The 22,698-nt window shown below is 40.4% G+C and overlaps 1 protein-coding gene across 14 annotated transcripts in view; it reads right to left on the bottom strand.

Annotated features, from left to right (window-relative positions):
• The window catches only part of PDE4DIP (phosphodiesterase 4D interacting protein), a 232,141-nt gene that overhangs the window by 76,505 nt on the left and 132,938 nt on the right, over positions 1-22,698 (bottom strand). For 8 of the 14 annotated variants that reach the window (XR_004260208.1, XM_032249565.1, XM_032249568.1 and 5 more), the window contains exon 1: positions 3,056-4,704. Coding sequence is in view for 13 of the 14 variants with exons in the window: in XM_032249565.1 (XP_032105456.1) it covers positions 3,056-4,180 (1,125 nt within the window). In the remaining variant the exon portion in view is untranslated. Of the gene's footprint in view, positions 1-3,055; positions 4,847-20,760; positions 20,879-22,698 lie in introns of those variants that run through there. The other 6 variants (XM_032249574.1, XM_032249576.1, XM_032249575.1 and 3 more) reach the window with 2 other exon arrangements.

The raw sequence follows: 22,698 nt of genomic DNA, 5'->3' as shown, positions 1-22,698 counted from the left end.
TAAAGCAAAGATCTCCTGTTCTTTGAATTTAGATAGAAAGGGAAATTGCATATGGGCCAGAGCTCATTGCTATTTACTAAGGGACCACACCCCTCCCATGATAGCTGTCCTAGTTCAGGGCCAGATGATAAAGAAGGGAATTACCAGGTAGAAGAAGGCTTCAAACCTTTCTTTAGATATCTGAACATACATAAATTCCTAGGAAGGCAAATAAATTACTTTGTATAATATCAGAATATCAGTAAGCAAAACTATACTGTTGCTATTTTTAATAAGAAAGGAAGAAAGAAGAAGAGAGGGAAAGAAGTAAAGAAAAAAGAGGAAAAGCAATCAGGAGGAATCTAGATGTTAATATTTAATAGTGCATACAATATGCATACAATATGGTAAGTGGAGGATTAGACAAAGGAATCAAAATGACCTTACAGAACAATCTTGCTCTTTAAAAGATTTTCTTCATATTTGTGGCACAACTGAACGAAAGGAAACATTTTTGCTTTCACGGTTTTGTGTTTCTACGAACTAAAAAGGGAACTAGCAAAAAAAGATTTACATTATTTCTATTCTTTCCACATTTGTTCAGAGAAATAGACAAAAACCAGTCTGCCATTATCCCTAGCACTGGTTTTGTCATAAGGCTCTTAAGGAGCTTTAAAAGTAACCAGATTTCAACAATAGATTTGCTGCCTATTTTATTTCCAAACACATTGGGCCCAATTCATCTATTTTCCCTGACATCCTAAATTATTAGAGAAAATGGCATAATAATTAAATGTCACATTTCTTGAAGCTGAATGACATTTTCTCCCTCTTCCCAATTTTTGTCTTTCTAGTAAATAATGTAAGAAAGGTCATGTGCTATTATTTTAAAGATCTAATGTCCAAATTCACTGAAGTAAAGGGACTTGACCCAAAGATACAGTTACCATAGTTTATGTATTCATTCAGATGACTTTTTTTTTCACGTAATCTCTAAAGAAGCGTCCAGGCATCTTCAGGTTAAAGAAAGAGGGCTCCTAGTTTAAAATAAACACTTACTTACATTTATATACTTCACACAATGAGGTTTAATGTATAGAATTAAATGTCTTGCCTGAGAATGGTCGGAAATCTTTGTCTCTGCATGGGCTAAGTTGGTTGAACAATGAACTTTCCATATCTCCAAATGGAGAAACTGCCTGAAGATGATCTTTAAAATCCTTCTCAATTTCAAAATCCAGTCGCCAACATATAGTATTTAAATATGGAGAAAAAAATCTTATTTTGGCTATTATTTTCTCAATCTTTATGTAATGTTCTACAATATTGGCCATATTTGGTGGGGGGTTGCGGGAATGAGTTTATTTCCCATCCACCCTGGCCCAACTAATTTTAGAGCCTAATATGAAAACATGTTTAATTTGTAACACCTATATCTAGTCACAGAAATACCTTAAAGCCCAAATTTAGCTGTGAGGCTCCACTGAAAGAAAAACAGCAAAAGAATAGAAGTACACGGTGTTAAGCAAACAATACTTAATATTTTATACAAATGAAAACACACTGACTTTTTACCTTTTATGACACTTTCATCTATGCTGTTTCTCTTAATTTTGTGTAAGTTTAAAAACTTTTCTCCTGTTTTCTGCTTAGGGTCTTATTGTGATAGAAAGTATACATATCATAGAACTACTTTTCAAAAACGTCATGTGACCATTAACAATGACACTTATTAGGTTCTAAATTTCTGGAAAGATGTTGACCAGTAGAAAGCTTTCTAAAAATGCCTTCTACCTTTGTGACTGTATCATTAAAGAAGCTGTATCAAGTGGAACATGCCAGAATGTTTCACAAAGTTAACTGAACCTAGCATTTACTGTTGCTATAGAAACAAACTACCACAGCTGAATTTAAAAGGTTGGTACAGAATCAACTGGGCAGACATGAATAGCTCAAATTAAGCAACTGCCATCCTCTAATTATTAAGTATTTGAGACTATAATGGATGAAACTCTCCTCTGATCCAATAATGGATTAATCCTCTTTTTTCTTTTTGAGAGGGAGTTTTGCTCTTGTTACCCAGGCTGGAGTGCAATGGTGAGATCTCGGCTCAACGCAACCTCCGCCTCCTGGGTTCAGGCAATTCTCCTGCCTCAGCCTCCCGAGTAGCTGGGACTACAGGCGCGCGCCACCACGCCCAGCTAATTTTTGTATTTTCGCAGAGACAGGGTTTCACAATGTTGACCAGGATGGTCTCGACCTCTTGACCTCGTGATCCACCCGCCTCGGCCTCCCAAAGTGCTGGGATTATAGGCGTGAGCCACTGCGCCCGGCCCGATTAATCCTTTCTTAATATCAAATATCTTCTAGTAGAACTTAGTAAAGTTCTGGCTGTGAACAGTTTCTGCCTTAACATTTTCAGTGACAATACCGTACTTGAATACTTGAATTCCTGTCTCTTTTATGAGTCATCACTAATCCTCAAATGATCTATTAATTATAATAAATATTGTCCAGATGTTATAAAACTTTACTGGTAAACTAATAGGTTTTCCCCAAACCTTTACCTTATGCTGTAATCATTTACAGGCATTTTACGGATGAAAGCCTTTAATGCTCTGGGAAGAACTAGAGAACTAACTGCCTAACAGAAAGCCATTGGGAGGAAACGTCTAAAATCTAAAAACACGAACAAATTTAAAGAGCTGAAAAAAAAAAAAAAAAAAAAAAAAAAAGAAGGAAAAGGGAATTAAGAGGAAAAGTTCTAGTGCCCGAAATGAGATTAAATGTCTTTTTATAGAATGAAAGTGAACTGGGAATCTTTACCTTCTTGTTTTAAAAGGTATACAATTCGATAACGGGAATGCCAACAGATTTTACAAAAAGGATTGTGAAATGAAAATTATATGAGTGCAAATCACGTTTCTGTAAGAGACATAGCAAAAGGTGCAGCAAAAATGGGCCCATGATTTTCTCAAGTCTAGAATATTACTAGCCTCCACCTAGGCCGAAATCATGTGAAGCCAGAGGCCAGCTAGCTATAATCAGAAAGGCAGTGTGTAGCTATTTTGTATACCTGGACCCGGAGCGGCAAATAATCTTCACAGAGATCATCCCACAGCTCCTGCAGGTCTGAAAGCTCCAAGGGATAAGTCACAGGTGTCTTGTAAAGGGGTTTCAAAGACCTGTTAAGGAAACCGGAACTACCTCCATCTGTCATGCTATGGCCAGGCTTGGCTCCAGGTGGGCTGGATTTCACTGGAATCGGAAGCCTGCTCCCTCGGGGGCTCTGGATGGGCTTATAATCAAGACCTTTAATCATGCTAAGAGCTAACTCCAACTTGTGATTACACCCATGCTGCGGAGCCTGATCATCTGAACAACAGTCACACTTTCCAAGTTCCTTCGCACTTCTCTCAGTCTCCTCATCTTTCTGTTGTGGAGGGCTGGCCTGGACGCTTGCATCCAAAGATTCCACGGAGGAACCCGGCGTCTCTTCCTCCATGCTTTCTCCATCTGGGGGTACCTTTGTGCTTGCTAAGTCAGGTGGCCCGACCTCAGACAGCGCTGGTTCTTCAGTGCAAATGCTGGTGGACCACCTGCTAGAAGGGCCACAGGAGATACTTCTGGCCACCTTTCGAGGCACCTTACAAATGGCTTCATAGTCAGAATCAGCAACCCGCAAAGTTGCACAACCACGGCATCTCCTGGGTCGGTTTCCAGGGCCTTCCGAAGCATGGCAGCTGTGTGGCTCCTGAGTCTGATCCTCATTCTCAACCCAGCACTCAAACCCTGAATAGGCGAAGTCCTCCTGGAGCAGTGCAGAGTATCTGGCATCGGGTAGGACGGACATGTCAACCGTCCCATTCCCCGCCTTGGTCTCCGCGCCAGAGTCGTCGTTATTCTTCCGATACATGCTGGCAATGCAGAACTTGAGGCGATCCTTCTCCAGCAGCAGCTTTTGCAAGCGCTCAATAGAAAGCGCTTCGATCCGGGCAATAACGGTGTCGAATCGATAGATTCGATCAAGCATGAAAGCACACTTGCTGCAAGCGAACTCGGCTTTGCCATCGCGGGGGACATCCTTGCCCAGGACGTGCGAGAGCAGAACCTGGAGGTTGAGCTTGGACGCCGTGTGGAAGATCCAGCGCCGCTGGTTTCCACACAGCTCACGGGCACAGATCCTGCAAATCTCCTTCATCTTCCCTCCCGGCAGGTGCCGAGCTTCCCGCGGCGGCGGCGGCGGCGGCGGCGGCGGCTACTGGGTGACCACTCCCTGGCTCTTCGCTGCGCTCTGTCTCCCGCCTCGGTGGCCTCGGGTCAGCATGGCACAGACCAGTGGGGTCCCCACTCTGCAGGGGCGCAGCCCTGCCCCGCGCGCCGGCTCCGGGTACCAGAGCCGTCAGCCCCGCCCCTAGGGCAGCGGGCGGGCGTGGGAACGCCTAGGGGGATGCGGAGTGACAGCCGCCCAGGCCGCGCTCCGACCCTGCCTTATCGCCCCCAGCGGTCTCTCCCGCCAGCCGCAGCGTCCTCAACGTCCTCCCCTGTTAGCAGACCGGGCTCCCAGAGCACCCGCGGCCGCCCGCGCAGACGCAAAGCCTCGGGGACGGAGGATCAGATTTCAAGATGGCGCCCGCCGCTCCGCGTCTGCGGCCTCCACACGCCTCTCCTGGGAGCTGTAGGCCGGTCGGCGGGCCCCCGGCTCTGCGCATGCGGGGAGTGGCCGGCGCGCCCCTCGCCCCAAATCCTGTCACACACCCGGCTGACGGCGGGCGCGGAGCGGAGAGCACAGCAGGCGCACAGCGCAGCCAGCCGCCTCCATCTGCTAAGGCTCACCTGACAGGCGCGCCAGTCCCCTCAAGGATCCTCCCGCCTCTGCAGGATGTCCCAAGGCTCCTCCTCGCGGGGAGGAGAAAGCCGCACCCCCTCCCGCTGTGTCCTCGTGCAGTGCCACGTCCTCCGGCGGGCGCAGCCCGGCAGTGCCGCTAGGTACCGCTGCGCGCCGCCGCCGCCGCCTCCCGGCAGCCGGGCCCGTCCCGCCCCCGCCCCGCCTGCGTTCTAAGGCCCTGATGCTGCGAGGCCGGCGGGGAAACTCTGGTGTCCGAAGGGGCGCGCGGGGCGTGCCGTGCATCCCTTACCGCGAAAAAAGAGTAGCCGAGTGTTTCTCCCTCGGCGTGGGTGGGGAGAAGGTTAGCACCCTTGGGCGGCCTGCCCTACTTTAGACAAAAAGAGCACCGAGCAGTCACCTGAGAAAGAGCCTGTAAATACAATGTGAATCTGGTTAACCAAGATTTTGAAGATAATAGAAGAATAATGGGCTTTTTCAAGGATGCAGCAACCCGCGAGTGGATGGCGTCCACGGAAGTCTCTCTCGCATTATTTCAGGGCAGGGCAGGGTAGATAAACACTAGCCAAAGCACGGAACTTCTTTAGGCGAGGGCTGCAGTGTCTGGGAGTGCGGCTCGCGCAGGAAGAGCTGGGAACTTCACTGACCTCAGTGGGAACCCATCTTACTGGGCACTCGGCAGTGGCAGGGCCTCCACCCTCGGGTCTAAAACCTGGATTGCACACAAAGAGCTCTGACTGCGGGGAATGCAGTTACCTCCGACTGTTCCTTTATAATAAAGAATTCTCTTCCTGGCTTGAGAGGCATTCAGACACAAGAGGAACAACCTCAGCGGTCACTCGCAGTCCCCTAGAGCAGGACATTTCCCAGTTCTAATCACGCTAAGTTTTGACTTTGTAAGCTAAGGCCAGCAACATCTAAGTTTTTCTGAACCTCATCCCCAGGACAGAGCCCATACTCCTAAGCTTGAAGAGATCCAACTGCCATCTATGAGACTTCATAATAAGCCCTCAAACGTCTTCCTGAAGACGAAATGAGATGATTTTGAGGAAATGCTTGAACTGTGTTTAGCTTATTAAATAATAGCTAATATTGTTTTAATATGAATTAGAATATTTTAAGTAATTTTAAAACATTATGGGGCTCTGCCTACATAAGACTGTATTGTTCTCTTAATCAGCAGAGCAAAATCTAGTAGCTCCATTGTAAGAGGACAGTCAGAGCTTTGGGCTTAGTAGGCAGTACTATTTGAGTATATGGCCCCGCCAAATTTTATGTTGAATTGTAATCCCCAGCCATGGAGGTGGGGCCTGGTGGGAGGTGTTTGGGTCAGGGGTGTGGATCCCTCATGGGTTTGTGCTACCCTTGCAATAGTGAGTGAGTTTTTGATATCTGGTCATTTAAAAGTTTGTGGCGCCTCCATGGCCCCATCTCGTTCCTGCTCTGGCCATGTCACCTGTTTGTTCCCCCTTCACCTTCCACCATGATTGTAACCTTCCTGAAGCCTCGCCAGAAGCCAAGCAGATGCCAGCACCATGCTTCCTATAAAGCCTGCAGAACTGTGAGCCAATTAAGCCTCTTTTCTTAAACATTACCTGATCTCAATAGCAATGCAAGAATGGCCTAATATCATAGGCTATAGAATTTTGTAAATGTAATTTCATCTACTATGTATATTCTGACCCGAAAACCGAGAATATAAAAGCATTTCAAGTAAAACTACAGCTGCATTTTTGCCTGCTTCTAGGTACGTGAACTTCAAAGTCGGAAGAAATTAAGCAACACGCCTTGGAATCCATGATCTATAGAAAGGCAAAGAGTTCCTGGACTTACCCTGACTGATGGAAAGACAGACTGCCTGCCAAGACACTACTCTGCTGTACCCAGTCTTAAGTATAATCAAGAGTTCATTTTTTACTGTCAATGCAAGCCACATTTTCCTGTTAGGCAAATGTGAATGAAACAAAGTGCTCTTCAAGAGCAAACTCTGAATTATACTTTGGATTATTCTCTGTTCCTCAAAAGGATTTTGCATCTGATTGATAGTCTCCAAATTTTAATGACAGTATATAGATAGCTTGGTGTAGACATACAGGTCAATACAAATGGTGAAAAGGCAATTTGCCATTGAAGAATATGTTTGCTGTAAGTAAAGATCAATATACTGAGAAAGCTATACATATCTAGGCTTTCAAAAACAGCTGGGAATAAACCACTCTGCAATCAGGAAATTTGAAGATGGCACTCTGTTTACTTCCAGAGAAAATAGTTCAAACTATCTCAAAATGGATATAAGCTACTGTACTAGAATTAGTTCCTACATGAGCACTTGGAATTATAACATAATGTATTCCCAACAAAAAGATCACTGGTATAGAGATAACAAACCTTGAAAATAAAAATATAAAATTAAAACTCAGAAAAATTGTGTGATAATTAATTCTGCACTTCTTGGTCCTTATTATTATCCTGTGGTCAGGAGTTTGCAGTTGAATTGGTTACCTAAGGTGGGGCTATACAAGGGCATTTACTTTTTATTCTATAGACTGTATATCATTTGAATTTTGGACAATGAATGTTCGGGTATTAATTATAGATTTTATTTAATTTAGAAAATATGGTTAAAGCTAAGGACTGCCAATTTAACACACTAATATCAGGGTCTAAGTAGTAAAACTTAAACCTAAAATAAGAATTTTTATACTACATATGATAAATATATAAGTAAATAATTTATATAAACTAAAGTTCAAAGGGGTACACAAGTTATTAGTAATGGTTATGTCTAGAAAGTAGAATTATGGGTATTTTCTTTTTTCCTTATTTTCTATCTTTTTTACATTATGTGTTACATACTTTACATAACTTACAGTAAGTACTGCTTTTGTGATAAAAAATATTTGTTACTGAGAAAAAAGGTAGATGAAACACATTTTGGTGTATTCATACAATACCATACATACAATACAATACTAGTCAGCAACAAAAAGAATGAACTCAGAAACAGGTGATATGGATGAATCTTGAAAACATCTTAAGTGACACAAACCATATGTAAACGAGAATATCCTGTGTGATTCCATTTATTTGAAGTCTAACAACAGGTCTACGGCTGTACTACCCTGAATGCACCTGATCTCATCTTAAGTCTAATAATAGACTATAGGAAAAACAGATCTATAATGGTAGAAGTCTGGAAGTGGTTGAACAGTGAGAGACGGGGTGAGAAGCGATTGCAAAGGGGCACAAAGAAATTTTCTGAGGTGATGAAGATGTTCTGTATTTTGTTTTGGATAAAGATGACATGAGTATGTACAGTTGTTGAAGCTCATTGAACAGGGTACTTAGATCTGTAGATTGTATACATATTAGTATATCTCAATTCAAAAGGTTATAAGGAGTAAATAAATTAAAAATATGTATTGCCCCCAAAATTTTAATCTAAGGGATTTCTTTGGTAGAAAGTCACCCCCACTTTAGGAACAGTTTTTAAAATTAGGAAAATATTATAAAATATAGCCCAGAAGAAAATCTATAAAAGGCCCAAATGCAAATTAAAAACTTAAGCCTATCCATATGAGCTTTTTTTTTTTGAGATGAAGTCTTACTCTGTCACCCAGGCTGGAGTGCAGTGGCACAGTCTTGGCTCACTGCAACGTCTGCCTCCAGGGTTCCACTGTGCCCGACCCTAGGAAAATATTTTATATGCGTGTGTACACCAAACACCTATGATTGAAGCAAGGCATGCGTTCAGGTGAAACTTAGGGCTTTTGCAATGACTTAGTATAAAATGATTACTTTTAAAACTTAGAGAAGGCACATAAGAAAAATTTGAAAATGTTTCATATTATGATTAAACAAATTATTAATTTTACATATCAACAGTTCACCCTGAATATTGATTGGTAAATACATTTACAAGCACTTATTTGCTTTATGGCTTAAATTAAGTCACTTATATCTGGCTTTTAATTTTCTAAACTACAATGAATTATGTTGAATTTAAACAGTAGTTTTCAAACTTCAGCATGCATCAGAATCACCTGAGGGCTTATTAACACAAATTGCTGGGACCTACCCCTTTGAGTTTCTGACACAATAATCAGGTCTGGGATGGGGCCCAGGAACTTGCATTCCTGAGAAGTTCCCAGATCATGCTGCTGCTGCTATCTGGGAACCACACTTAGAAAACCACTGAACAAGAACCATCCTAAGCTGTATCAGTCAAAAGATCAGACATTCTGCAGATAGACAGAAAAGTACATTAATAAAGAACTACTTTTAAAAATCGACGTTGAATTTAGAGAACTGTATCCGCATTTGGAAGAAGACTTCTAAATATTACTGTGGTATTGGGTCTTTTGTGCTATCTCTTTTTGACCTCTAGATTTTGCAGTCACCATAGTCTCTTTTGTACTCCTTGTACAGCAACAAGGTTGTAATATTTCTAAGACCTACTTCTGGGCTGAGAGGGAGTTTCCAAAAGAATTGGAGAGGCGGAAAATCCCCATGTCCCAAACCAGTTGTATTAGGTTTCACTGCCTACTTATGACGTTAGAAATGCTATTCTAATTACTAAAAACTATGCACCAAAAGAAAAATGTGATTCTGGCAGAGAAACTAAAATGCAAGAATGTCAAAGTAAAGCCAGTTAGGCTTTGTGGTAACACAGGCAGGTGCGTGATTTCCCTGAGCTCTTTGGAAATCTTTAAGAAGTTAGAAACAATCACGCTTTGCATTAATTGACAACATAGCATTTTGAAATGTTTGTTTAAAAACCAGGAGATTTCCAGTTCATCTGCAGATTATAGTAGTATGTTTCTCAGCAAAATCCATCTAATAGAAAACATTAGAGTCTTTCAAATTATTAAATACCCATAGTTTGTTAAGTGAATGTTAAAAGTATTTGTTAAATCAATCAATGAGCAAGAATGCAAACTCACATCTTTTTTCTCTTTTCAATGAGCTTTCAGTTAAGTTAAAAGGGAGAAAAGGTGCACACGACAGTTAAAGTAATTGATTGGTAAACGAAATGGTACTGTCTTAAATTTAGTGTAGGTACAGAAAAAGATGAGGTTAGTATGGGCTGGTGTAGTTGAAGGGACAAGAGTGGCACTTGAGATGGATGTTAGGATGAAGGAGCCCAAGGAAGGGACTCCAACAGAATAAAATAGCATCCTTAAAAGCCATGGACTTGGGTTCAACACAGTGCTAGCCTGTAGGTAAAGGGAGATGTTGGGGATTTTTGAATGACCAGGTTTATCCATCCATGCATCGAATCCTCTATAGTTGTTCATTCAAAGAACATGTATCAAGAACCATCTATAACCCACACACTATGCTATGGAGTGCCTTGGCGACTAGAATTTGGTTAATGTTTTGACAAAGGCAAAAGAATTTGGATATAATGTTGCGGACTTAAGCAGAGAATGGCATGATTGAAACCTTTTTTTAGGAAGATTACCCAGGCAACAAGATGGATTGGATTTTCAAGGAGAACTTTGGGATGGTTACAGGAAGGCCTGCTAAAGAGACACTGCAGTTATTCAAGTGTGAATTAATAAAGGTCTGGTTTAGAAATGGAAAGAAAGTGGTAAATATGAGAATCACCTTGAAGAAATGAACAGCAGGACTTGATGGTATATATGCAGACAAAGACAATAAAGGGTTTAAGATGGAAATAACGGTTTGGAGTCTGGAAGACTGGTAGAAGATGGCATAAATTAACAGAAATGTAGGAGTTGGGGCATCTATTTGCAAAAAAATAATGAAGATATTTATTTGGGACATGCTGAGGTGACTGAGGCAACTATGGAATACTAAGTGGAGCAGTTGCACAATCAAAGCGCAGGTGGGGGAGTTCAAGAATGACAGGGATGGTCGACATTGTCAAAATCTAGAGAGACATTAGCAGGATAGATAAGGTGGGGCATAACAGTTCCTAATGTGACTGGGTGTAACTGGGTAGACTTGTACACTAGATGGATTTGAAAACATCAGAGTGTACCTTTACTTCCCAGAATCCTTCCCCATCAAGCCGAATACTAACTTCTTTTCTATCCTTTTTCTGAGCATCTCTAACAGTTGTATCTTGCTTCACATTTTCATTGCACTTTCCATTTCAGGTTCTTGAAACCTGATACCCGAACTGTATCACACAGCCTTAGAAGCTTACCACTAATTATCCTGCATGTTATTTGCAGAACATTCACAGTAAAGATCCATCATTGTCCACTACCTGTAGGCTGAAGTCAAAACCTTTAGTTTGACATTTAATCATCTCTACAAAAAGATCCTAATCTACTTCCCTTCCAGCTTCATCTCATACTTCTTCCCTAGCCAAATGGTGAGAGAGTAAATGTTTGGATGTAAGTTTGTCTTGTTACCTGTATATCTCTGCCTCCCTCTTTTCTAATCTGATGGTCAAGACCTTAGCATTCACTTGACTCCAGAATTTTTGCAGAGCAAAGAGCAGAGGCTGTTTGAAGCCAAGCGCGTTTCCGGACTTTTATGAAATTCTAAGCCCATTGAGAAGATTGAGCCTGATGTCGCATTGGGGAAGAGAATAGAGAAAAGTTTTTGAAGTCAGTGAAGAGGAGAGACTGACATTTCACCCAGATGGAAAGAGATTGGAGGTCAAAGAGTACCAAGTACCCACCTCCATTCCATATCAGTGTCCTGGGTAAGCAACAGGACCTCAGAGATGGAAGTAATGCGGTGACTTGGAGAGGCTGGACTTTTTGTCGGGATTCTGGCTCCATAAAAGGTTCCAATATAACAAGCTTATAGGGTTGGCAAAGCCATGCTTACTGAGGTAGGGGTGCTTTAGCGGTAGATCAATGATCAGAGTAGTCTCCTTGGTGCTTTGGCACCTGGAAAACCTAGGGATCTTTAAACAACTGAGAAAGTAGGGAGAGGAGGAAATATCAAACCTATGAAATTGAATTTCTCACCATAGTGATTAAGACAGGGACTTTTTTTTTTTAATTGCATTTTAGGTTTTGGGGTACATGTGAAGGATATGCGAGATTATTGCATAGGTACACACATGGAAGTGTGATTTGCTCTCTTTCTCCCCATCACCTATATCTGGCATTTCTCCCCATGCTATCTCTCCCCAACTCCCCATCCCCCACTGTCCCTCCCCTATTTCTCCCCGACAGATCCCAGTGTGCGATGCTCCCCTCCCTGTGTCCATGTGTGTTCTCATTGTTCAACACCCACCTATGAGTGAGAACATGCAGTGTTTGATTTTCTGTTCTTGTAAGAAAGGGACTTTAAATTAATGCCTACCTCAGATTTATTAACTAAGAGTCATACCACTACACACTTTTAGTAGCTGTTCATTGGTACTCAGTTCTAGACCCATTTTACCTCTCTTATTCTCTCCTGGTGTCATCTCATCCTTTCCCATCTTTATACTAGTAGCTTCCAATTTATAGTTTTATCATAGAATTCTCCTCTGAGGGCAACTCTCAAATAGCTGGTTACCTAATTGATATCTGCATGTGGATGTATCATAGACATCTCAAAATTACCATAGGATTTCTGTTTTTGTGTTAGTTTGCTGAGAATGATGGTTTCTAGCTTTGTCCATGTCCCTGCAAAGGACATGAACTCATTCATTTTTATGGCTGCATAGTATTCCATGGTATATATATGTGCCACATTTTCTTTATCCAATCTAACATTGATAGGCATTTGGGTTGGTTCCAAGTTTTTGCTATTGTGAATAGTGAGACAATAAACATACGTGTGCATGTGTCTTTATAGCAGAATGATTTATAATTCTTTGGGTATATGCCCAGTAATGGGATTGCTGGGTCAAATGGTATTCCTAGGTATAGATCTTTGAGGAATGGCCACACTGTCTTCCACAATGGTCAAACTCATTTACAGTCCCATCAACAGTGTAAAGCGTTCCTATTTCTCCACATCCTCTCCGGCATCTGTTGTTTCCTGACTTCTTAATGATCGCCATTCTAACTGACAAGAGATGGTGTCTCATTGTGGTTTAGATTCAGATTTCTCTAATGATCAGTGACGATAAGCTTTTTTTCATATGTTTGTTGACTACATAAATGTCTTCTTTTGAAAAGTGTTTGGTCATATACTTCACCCACTTTATGATGAGGTGTTTTTTTTTTTTCTTGTAAATTTGTTTAAATTACTTGTAGATTCTGGATATTAGCCCTTTGGATAGATTGCAAAAATTTTTTCCCATTCTGTAGGTTGCCTGTTCACTCTGATAATAGTTTCTTTGCTGTGCAGAAGCTCTTTAGTTTAATTAGATCTCAATTGTCAATTGCCTGTTCACTCTGATGAGGGTTTCTTTGCTGTGCAGAAGCTCTTTAGTTTAATTAGATCTCAATTGTCAATTTTGGCTTTTGTTGCAATTTCTTTTGGTGTTTTAGTCATGAGTCTTTGCCCGTGCCTATGTCCTGAATGGTATTGCCTAGGTTTTCTTCCAGGGTTTTTATGCTTTTAAGTCTTTCATTTAAATCTTTAATCCATCTTTAGTTAATTTTTGTATAGTGTAAGGAAGGGGTCCAGTTTCAGTTTTCTGCCTATGGCTAGCCAATTTTCTCAACACCATTTATTGAATAGGGAATCCTTTCCCCATTGCTTGCTCTTGTCATGGTGTGTCAAAGATCAGATGGTTGTAGATGTGTGGTGTTATTTCTGAGGCCTCTGTTCTGTTCCATTGGTCTATATATCTGTTTTGGATACTGCGTGATATTCTCACTCATAAGTGGGAGTTGACCAATGAGAACATATGGACACGGGGAGGAGAACATTGCTGGTGCCTGTCAGGAGAACATCACTGGTGCCTGTCAGGGGCTGGAAGGCAAGAGGAGGGATAACATTAGGAGAAATACCTAATGTAGATGACTACTTGATGGGGGCAGCAAACCACCAACCTGCACGTTCTGCAAATGTATTCCAGGACTTAAAGTATAATAATAAAAAAAAATTACCATAGGAAAGACTGATCTCCTGATTGTCTTCTGCCCCTTGTCTAAAGTGCCTCCCTTTCTTCCTAATACAGTCAGCAAACTATGGACTGTGGACCAAATCAACACCACCTGTTTTTGCAAATGGAGTTTTGTTGGAACACAGCCATGTTCATTGCTATGTGTTGTGTATGGCTGTTTTTATACAACAATGGCAGAAATTTTAATGCCTGCAAAGCTTAAGTTATTTACTATCTGGCCCTACACAGAAAAAGTCTACCAATCCCTGATCTTTGCTTTCTTCAATGTCCTTATCACAATTTGAAGTTATGTATTTGTTTGATTATTTGGTTATTTATCTGTCTCCTTCATTAGAAGAAAATTCTTTAGCACCTAACAGCACCATTGCCTAGCCATGGTGGGCACTCAATAGCCATTGACTACAATGTATGAATCAGAAGATGAACTATTATATGTTAAAATTTTATTTTGCTTTTCTGTCTTAGCATAACACTTTCATCCTTCCTTACCCTCTAATGACTTCATATCTTAAGTAATAGAGTTCCAAAATAATGAGCCCCTCAAATTCTTTGCCCTCTACTTTATCCTCCTTTCAGATTAATCTTTCTAAAACAGAGCTCGGATATCACTCTCCCTCAAAGAAACCCGGAGACCCAATGACTTACTCATTAATCATAAACTTCTTTGCCTGCCTCTTAATGTTCTCTGAATCTGGCTCCACTCTATTTTCCTGTCCCCCTATATATATTCTATTCCTGCTACTGCTTTTCTACCCTGAACTTTCCCACCTTCATATTTTATACACGTGGAATATTATTTTCTATCACTACCGCCTCCACCTGTCAAAATCCTATCCACCCTTCAAGTATTACCCTCAAGCTGCCTGTCTGAGTACCACCAAAAGACATCTTTCTCTTCTTCCATCTTCCAAAATACGTTTTGCACCTATAGTAATTTGTGTGCCATTTCTCCATACTGCCTCACCCCCATTAACTGGTAAGCTACTTAAGAAAAGGAAGCACAACTTTCTCATCTTGGTATCTGCTGTCATTTGAATGTTTGTGTTCCTCTCCAAATTCTTATGTTGAAGTCCTGACACCAACATAATGGTATTAGGAGGTAGGGGCTTTGGGAGAGATTAGTATCCTTATAAAAAGAGACCTCAGAGAGCTAGCTAGCCCCTTCTGCCATGTGAAGACACAGCAGGAAATCCATAAATCAGAAAGTGGGCCCTTGCCAGACATTAAAAATGCCAGTGCCTTGATCTTGGACTTCCCAGCCTCCAGAACTGTGAGAAATGAATTTCTGTGGTTTATAAGCCACTCACTCAGTCTATGGTTTGTTATAGCAGCCTGAGGGGATTAAGACTGCTTCTGATGTATTTGCAACAGTATCTTTCTAGATCTCAATAAATAATCATTGAGTGAATGAATAAAGTAATGCTTTTCCTTTTCATCTCTTCTTAGTAAAATCCTACTCTCAGAGACCAAAATCTTTGCTTCTGACCCCAGTCCATGATGATTTTTCCTTTCTGTACTGCCTTGTATTTTTTTTTTTCAATCAGTGACTTTCTCCTATTGTAATCTCTAGAAGACAGTGACAAAATCTTATACATCTTCCTGTTCTTCCTTCACCTAACAGTACCTTGTGCATTGTAAGTGCTCAATAAATATTTTTGATTAAGTTGTAAAGCAGCTACCTATTTCCACTTTCTTTTCTGCTCCAAAGGATTAGAGCAATGATTGTTTTAGCTGATAAGGCCTGCTTCAGAGACATATTATTAATGAAGGTTGTCTGGGAGATAGGAATGTTGAACAGGGATTTGTAAATGAGTCTCCAGCTTCAACGTTCATCAGCGAAAGAAGGGGACACTGAAAAGCTACTCTAAAAACAAATCTCCTTATATGAAGTTGTCTGGAGCTGTGTAAGCTACTAATCCCTGCAAGATTTTCAGTCTCTGCCCTGAACATTTAGAGCACATTCTTGCCTTAACCTCCAACTCAGATTTCTCCATGGTAACGCAGGAATGTTTGCTATTCTAGGAAATATGCCTCAGTGCATGCAGTGCTATTTACATTAAGTTCCAAACAAGGCATAAATGCAACAGCTTGACTGTGCTAATTTGTGTGAGTGGGAAGGCCTCGCTTACTTAATGTGGGCCTCTCCCTAATTGTGTTATCCTGTTTCGTTTTATAAACGAACCACAGTAAGATTGCATGTTAATAAATTTTGCTTATCTTATACTGAAAGAGAAATGCAGATAGAGAAAAAAGGCAAGAAACAAAACAAGTATTCCTCCAGACCTCCCTTTGCAAGGGCATCATTTTTTCTGCCTTCACACCCTCCAGGTCTGGTTTCATTTAGAAGCTACACTGAGATGAAGCTTCCACCATTTTGTAAAAGGAAATAGTAGCAATAACTGAAACAATTGGTAGCTTTTCCCTGCAACTTTGTAGACACCTTTACTGAAGAAGAGAAAAATGCTTTGTAAACTTGATTAGAGTTTCTGACTCCCTAGCGAAAAAGATGTGGAAAAGATGTCACAGACTCACATCAAAACGTTCCTCAACACTCTGATCACAACATACTATTGATCTGAATGGATATCAACAAGGATTGGAAGGAAATACAGAATGATGTCAATTAGTGGCATGTCTAGTTGGTGGTACTTTTTTGTTTTGTAAGAATTATAGAAGTTCATAAATATTGTGCAAGTTCACTCCCACTAAAATGAATGTTGTAGAATGTTTTCATAGAATGGAAAAGGAAAACAGCTAGAAAGACTGTAAGATCAATTAAATAAAATAATCTTTATCAAAAGTATCTGTCTTATTTGAAGGACTGAAGACTCTGAAGTCAAATTCCTGTACTCAGATATTATGAGTATATTATACTCATTATACTCCAGACTTTCATACTGGGATTATGTCAGAAATACTTATCTATGGGAGGTGGGATAAATGAACGTTCTTCACTTGGACAATTCAGACCTAGAAGTGCAAGATCTATGAGCTCTTCTTTCTTCTAAGGCCCAACTGTTTGTGGTATTGTCAATTGTGAAGGGTAGGTGGAATTAAAGGAAGTGAATAGATCTTTAGAACTCAAGCTCCTCCACCCTCCAGCTGAATTGCTAAGGGATTCCAGGGATGGCTTTGCTGGAGATGAGGGGAGTCTTTAGCCTCTGAAAAACAGGCCCAGACCTTAGAAATTGAACTTTTGCCTTCCACATTGTAAGGGTCTTTCTTCTGTGGTCACAGCATGGCAGACAAAGGTTTGCGTAGAATACGGAGGAACTTTAACTGTTAAAGCGGAAGTATACTGTTAGCAGACAAGGATAACACCCACAACATAGGCTCCAGGTATCACAAATAGCAAGGTTCACCATACTTTACCTATGCATAGGGGAATTGGTTTTATAATATTCTTTCCCCCTAACCAATTCAAAGAATGGACTTGACAAAGCAGTGAATAGCTGTGTCAGATTATGATTTGCTCTCTCAAGAGGTGACATCAATTATCTGCTCTTCAAGCAATCCTCGTCTCCACAATAACTAGGATTGCCTTTCCAAATACAAATCATATGCTTTTATTTCCCTTGCTTTTTTTTCTGGTGCCTAGACCATGAAGTCCTTAGCTCAACATTTATGGGACTTCCCAACTATATATTTTATCATTCTCCAATACTTAATTTTGGTAACATCAATTATTCCCAATTCCTTAACTGTGTTCCACATCACTGTATACATTGCTCCCCCATCTAAGAATGACCTTTTCCTACTTTCTGCCTCATATATTGAGCCTTTAAGGCCCAGCAGAGGGGTGACCTCCAGGTGAGTTCCTCCTTGGAGACAATCCCCTTCAGCCGTAGGGTCCTTTAGCACCATGTGTGTATTTCTGTCTCCTCATTTATCACACTGTATTTTGGTTGTTTACATACAAGTCTTTCAATGTACCCTAAACCTTTGAAAGGCTAGGATCCCCTATACCAGTGGTTCTCACTGAGCAACTGTTTCATCTCCTAGAGAGCACTTTGAAAATATGTGAGTGTGTTTCTTGTTTTTGTTGTTGTCACAATGATGAGTGAGACAAGGGATGTTACAGGACAGAGTATTGTCCCAAATTCTAAATGACTTAAAATTTGAATGTTCCACTGAGTGATGATAAAACTCTTTACAGTCATCTGAACCTACAACGTAACTCTGCTACATATACAGGAAATGATGTTAATTTACGTTAAAATTTTCCATGAATTAAACTACTTTCTAAATTGAGGAAAGATACTACCAGTCCTTGGGGCCCAATTTTTTTTTTTTTTTTTTTCTGTAAGACATAGACCTAAAGGGAGAAACAAGGAAATATGCTATGGGAGGCTTTCTATTCTCCACACTTGAGAGGACCAACTATCAGAGGCCTCCTGTGGCAGGGCTTTCCAACTTAGGTGTTCCAGCACAGTGTACCTCAGAGTGCTCCACCATTGTGCAAAGATGCTGACGGCCTCAGCTCTCAGGGTGGTGCACGGGTCCTGAGGTGGCCACGGGCAATCGCCTCAAACCATGAGCAGCCATGGTCACTCATTTCAGAATACCATACATGTATATTCATTTCCTATGAAAATGAATTTTCTGTGAAAAAGGTTGGAAAACACTGTCTTATAGAATGAATGACACGATGTATCAGGTTTCTAAATGTACAAAGTATTGGGTGATAATAATAACAATAAGCTAATTTTTATTAGGCAATGTCAAAATAGCATATCAATTTAGTACAGTTTATGTGATTTGATGCATTTCTTCTGCCTGGTGGGCATGCAATATTATCCCCTGGATGCTGTGCTTATTCTTGTTCTAAGCATCCTTTTAGAATAGAATATAAATAATTTAGTCTCTTTGAAATTATAATGTTTTGGTTCTTTAACGCTATTTTGAAAACTGATACCAAACCAATTCCTTAATTAGCATTGCAAATACTGAACTACATATATTAATTTTAGTGCTTACCAAAGGTGATGAAAACAAGTATATGTACAAAATATTTTAGTACTTATGTGCTTGTAAATACAAAATCAGCAAAAAAAGTGATTTCATTTCAGAAGGTGAACATTTTGAAAGAAATTATACTCCTGTAAATTCTGAACTAAAATAAAGTGAAATAAAGTTTTGAAATAAGATAAAAATAGAATGTTAGCATTATAGGAAACTATAGAGATTATCTGAGCTTATCTTCCCATTTTATGTATATGGAAGCTGAGAAGTGACATATCCAATAGTCATAGAGCTAATAAATAATCAGGATAGAAATTCAATTCTTATTCTTGGTTGAGCTTTTCCTAATTAAAACATATTATGAAATATTTTCAAGATTCCCTTAAGAAAATTTCCATACATTTAAACATGTATCTGGCAAAAAGCCTATGAGCTTCAATTTGTATTCATACTTGTAAAATTATATGCACACATATCATTTCTTGAGTTTGTTAACCAGAGCTTTCCAAGCAAAATGGAGCGGTAGTCTAAGAAGTTTGTAATTGTGGCCAAGATAGTCATGATTTTTCTGCCTTCACAGTGGCCTAAGCACCTAAATTGGCTACCTCCAAGTAAGAAGCTTCATCCATTTACCGCTATACCTTACAAATGTTATCGTTTGCTGTATGTGCCATGAAATGGAAAAGGTTAGGATGCAATGTTTTAAACTAGCTCTTATTATTGCTCTTTTATCTTGACCCCAACCTTTCCATACGTGAAACAATAAAGTAAACCATCCACATTTTGTCTTATCAGTATTCTAAGACCAGTGCAAGAAGATAAGGATACGTGGTAATTGCTTATATTGTTTGGGTGCAGGTATATTCTAAAGTTCTTTTAGAAAATATCCTTTCAGTAAACTAAAAGTTGAATGGAGGAGAGGACTTCCCTTTGAGGTAACTTCCCAGAAAATCAATGCGATTATTTTTACCACAGTGAGTTCTCTTTTTAAATATTAAAACTACATTATGGCCAGGCACGGTGGCTCGTGCCTATAATCCCAGCACTTAGGGAGACTGAGGTGTGTGGATCACCTGAGGTCAGGAGTTTGAGACCAGCCTGGCCAACACAGTGAAACCCTATCTCTACTAAAAATAAAAAATTAGCCAGGTGTGGTGGCACATGCCTGTAATTCAGCTACTCAGGAGGCTGAAACAGGAGAATCACTTGAACCTGGGAGGCAGAGGTTGCAGTGAGCCGAGATCATGCCACTGCACTCCAGCCTGGGTTAGAGTGACACTCTGTCCAAAAAAAAAAAAATTATATGTTCTATATAATTATAAATTACTTGATGTGGCTGGCAAATTCTTAGGTGGTCCCTGTAATTTCCACCCACTAGCCATCACATCTTTGTGTAGTCTTCACTTCTTGAGGATGGGCAGAATCTGTAACTTCTAACCACTATGGCAAAGGTGATGGAATGTCACTGCATAGTTATGCTATGTTATATGGCAAAAGTAAAAAGGTCATATAGATGTAATTAAGGGTTCTAATCAGTTGATTTTAAGCTAACCAAAATGGATATTACGCTTGTGGGCCTGACCTAATAAGCCCCTTAAAAGAGGGTCTAGAAGTGAGAAAAGTAACAGACTCTCTGCTGCTGGCTATGAAGAGGGAAACAGCCGTAACTTCTACAGCCACATAGCAATAAATCCTTCCAACAGCCTGAGGGAGCTCTAGGTATGCCTCCAAATGAGAAAAAAGCCCAGTCTACACCTGGATTTCACACTTCCAAGACTCCAAACAGAGATCCCAGCTAAGCCATATCCAGACTCTAGACTTATAGAAACTGTGAGGTAACAAAAATATAGTGTTTTAAACTGCGAAGTCTGTAGTAATCTGTTACACAGCCACAGATAACAAATACAATTAGATATTAAAAAGTAGGGCATATGAAAGCATGAAGCAAGTGCCTCTGGATATACTGACCAAAGCTTACCTGCACTTCCATGCTAGCTGGCTCTTCCAACAGATGTAGCAGTTGCTGTTTCTCCTGAGAGAGCTGTTCTACAAGCTTCTCCTGGGCAGCCAGGCTCTGATTCAGTTCTTCAATTCTCCTGAAGCAAAGGAAAAGTAAAGACAATAATTATGATCATGATACTATTATTACCTTATTTCTCAACCCATTACAAAGATAGCATGATCTAGTATAGCAGGTTTTTGCCCTTTTGGATCATTGAACCTTTTGATACATTTCCTTAGAAAACCATGTATTTTCTGCCCCAAATATATACACAGACAACTTTTTTTTTTTTTTTGAGATGGAGTTTTGCTCTTGTTACCCAGGCTGGAGTGCAATGGCGCGATCTTGGCTCCCTGCAACCTCCGCCTCCTGGGTTCAAGCAACTCTCCTGCCTCAGCCTTCCGAGTAGCTGGGACTATAGGCACACGCCACTACGACCAGCTAATTTTTGTATTTTTAGTAGAGACGGGGTTTCACCATGTTGACCAGGATGGTCTCGATCTCCTAACTGCGTGATCCGCTCACCTCAGCCTCCCAAAGTGCTGGGATTACAGGCGTGAGCCACCACGCCTGGCCACACAGGCAACTTTTTTGCTTGCATTTTCACCAGGTTCATGTACCTCCTGAAGCTTATCCATGGATCTATAGACCACAGGTATTTAACTCTAGTAATAAGGGCCTAGAATTTTTTGGTGGTGGTGCGGTGGCTGCTCCATTCAATAAATGGTTCTTGGATAACCATTTTGTGTACCCAATGCACTCTATCAAGTACTGGGAATATGAAGTTGGAAAAGTACAGTCTCTGTTTTGCAAAAATTTAAATTCCTCCAGCACTTGTGCTAGTGATTTGAAGAGTAAGGAGACACACAGCTACAGTCACGTACCACATAATGTTTCTGTCAACATTATGTCATCATACTGCATGAATGATGGTGGTCCGATAAGATTATACTGGAGCTGAAAGATTCCTATTACCCAGTAAAGCCCTAGCTGCAGTAACACCATAACGCAATGCATTTCTCACTTGTTTGGGGCATTACAGTGCAAGCAAACCTACTGCACTGACAATTGTAAAAACATATAACTATACATAATATATGCATCGTATGTAGTACTTGATAATAAGTGTTACTGGCTTATGTATTTACTATACTATACTTTTACTGTTGTTTTAGAGTGTACTCTTTCTACTTATTAAAAAAAATTAACTGTAAAGTAGCCTCAAGCAGTTCCTTCAGGAGCTATTTCAGAAGAAGGCATTGTTATCATAGGAGATGACAGCTCCTTGTGTGTTATTGTCCTTGAAGACCTTACAGGGGACAAGATTTAAAGGTGGAAGGCGTGGTATTGATGATCCTGACCCTGCGTAGGCCTAGGCTAATGTGTATGTTTGTGTTTCAGTTTTTAATAAAAAAGTTTAAAAAGTAAAAAAAATAAAATAAAAATTTAAAAACGGAATAAACCTTTTCTAGAATAAGGATATAAGGAAAATATTTTTGTATGACTATAAAAAGGTGTTTTAGGCCTTCACATTCATTCACATCACGACTCACTCACTAAGTCACCCAGAGCACCTTCCAGTCATGCAAGTTCCAATTCTGGTCAGTCCCCTAAACAGGTGTACTGTTGGTTAACTTTTATACAGTATTTTTACTGTATCTTTTATCTATGTTTAGATTCACAAATGGTGGCCATCGTGTTACAGTTACCTACCATATTCAGTACAGTAATACGCTGTACAGGTTTGCAGCCTAGAGGCCATAAGCTATACCATGTAGCCTGGGTGTGCAGTAGGCTATCCCATTAAGGTTTGTGTAAGCATACTCTGTGATGGGCGCACAATTCAGAATGGATTGCCTAAAGATGCATTTCTCAGAACATATCCCTGTAGTTAAGTGATGCGTGATTGTATAT

This window comes from Sapajus apella, unplaced genomic scaffold, assembly GCF_009761245.1.
Source record: "Sapajus apella isolate SASKATOON/1434 unplaced genomic scaffold, GSC_monkey_1.0 scaffold69, whole genome shotgun sequence".
Taxonomy (NCBI): domain Eukaryota; kingdom Metazoa; phylum Chordata; class Mammalia; order Primates; family Cebidae; genus Sapajus; species Sapajus apella.
Note: the sequence above shows the minus strand (reverse complement) of the source record. Positions and strands in the feature narration are given on the sequence as shown.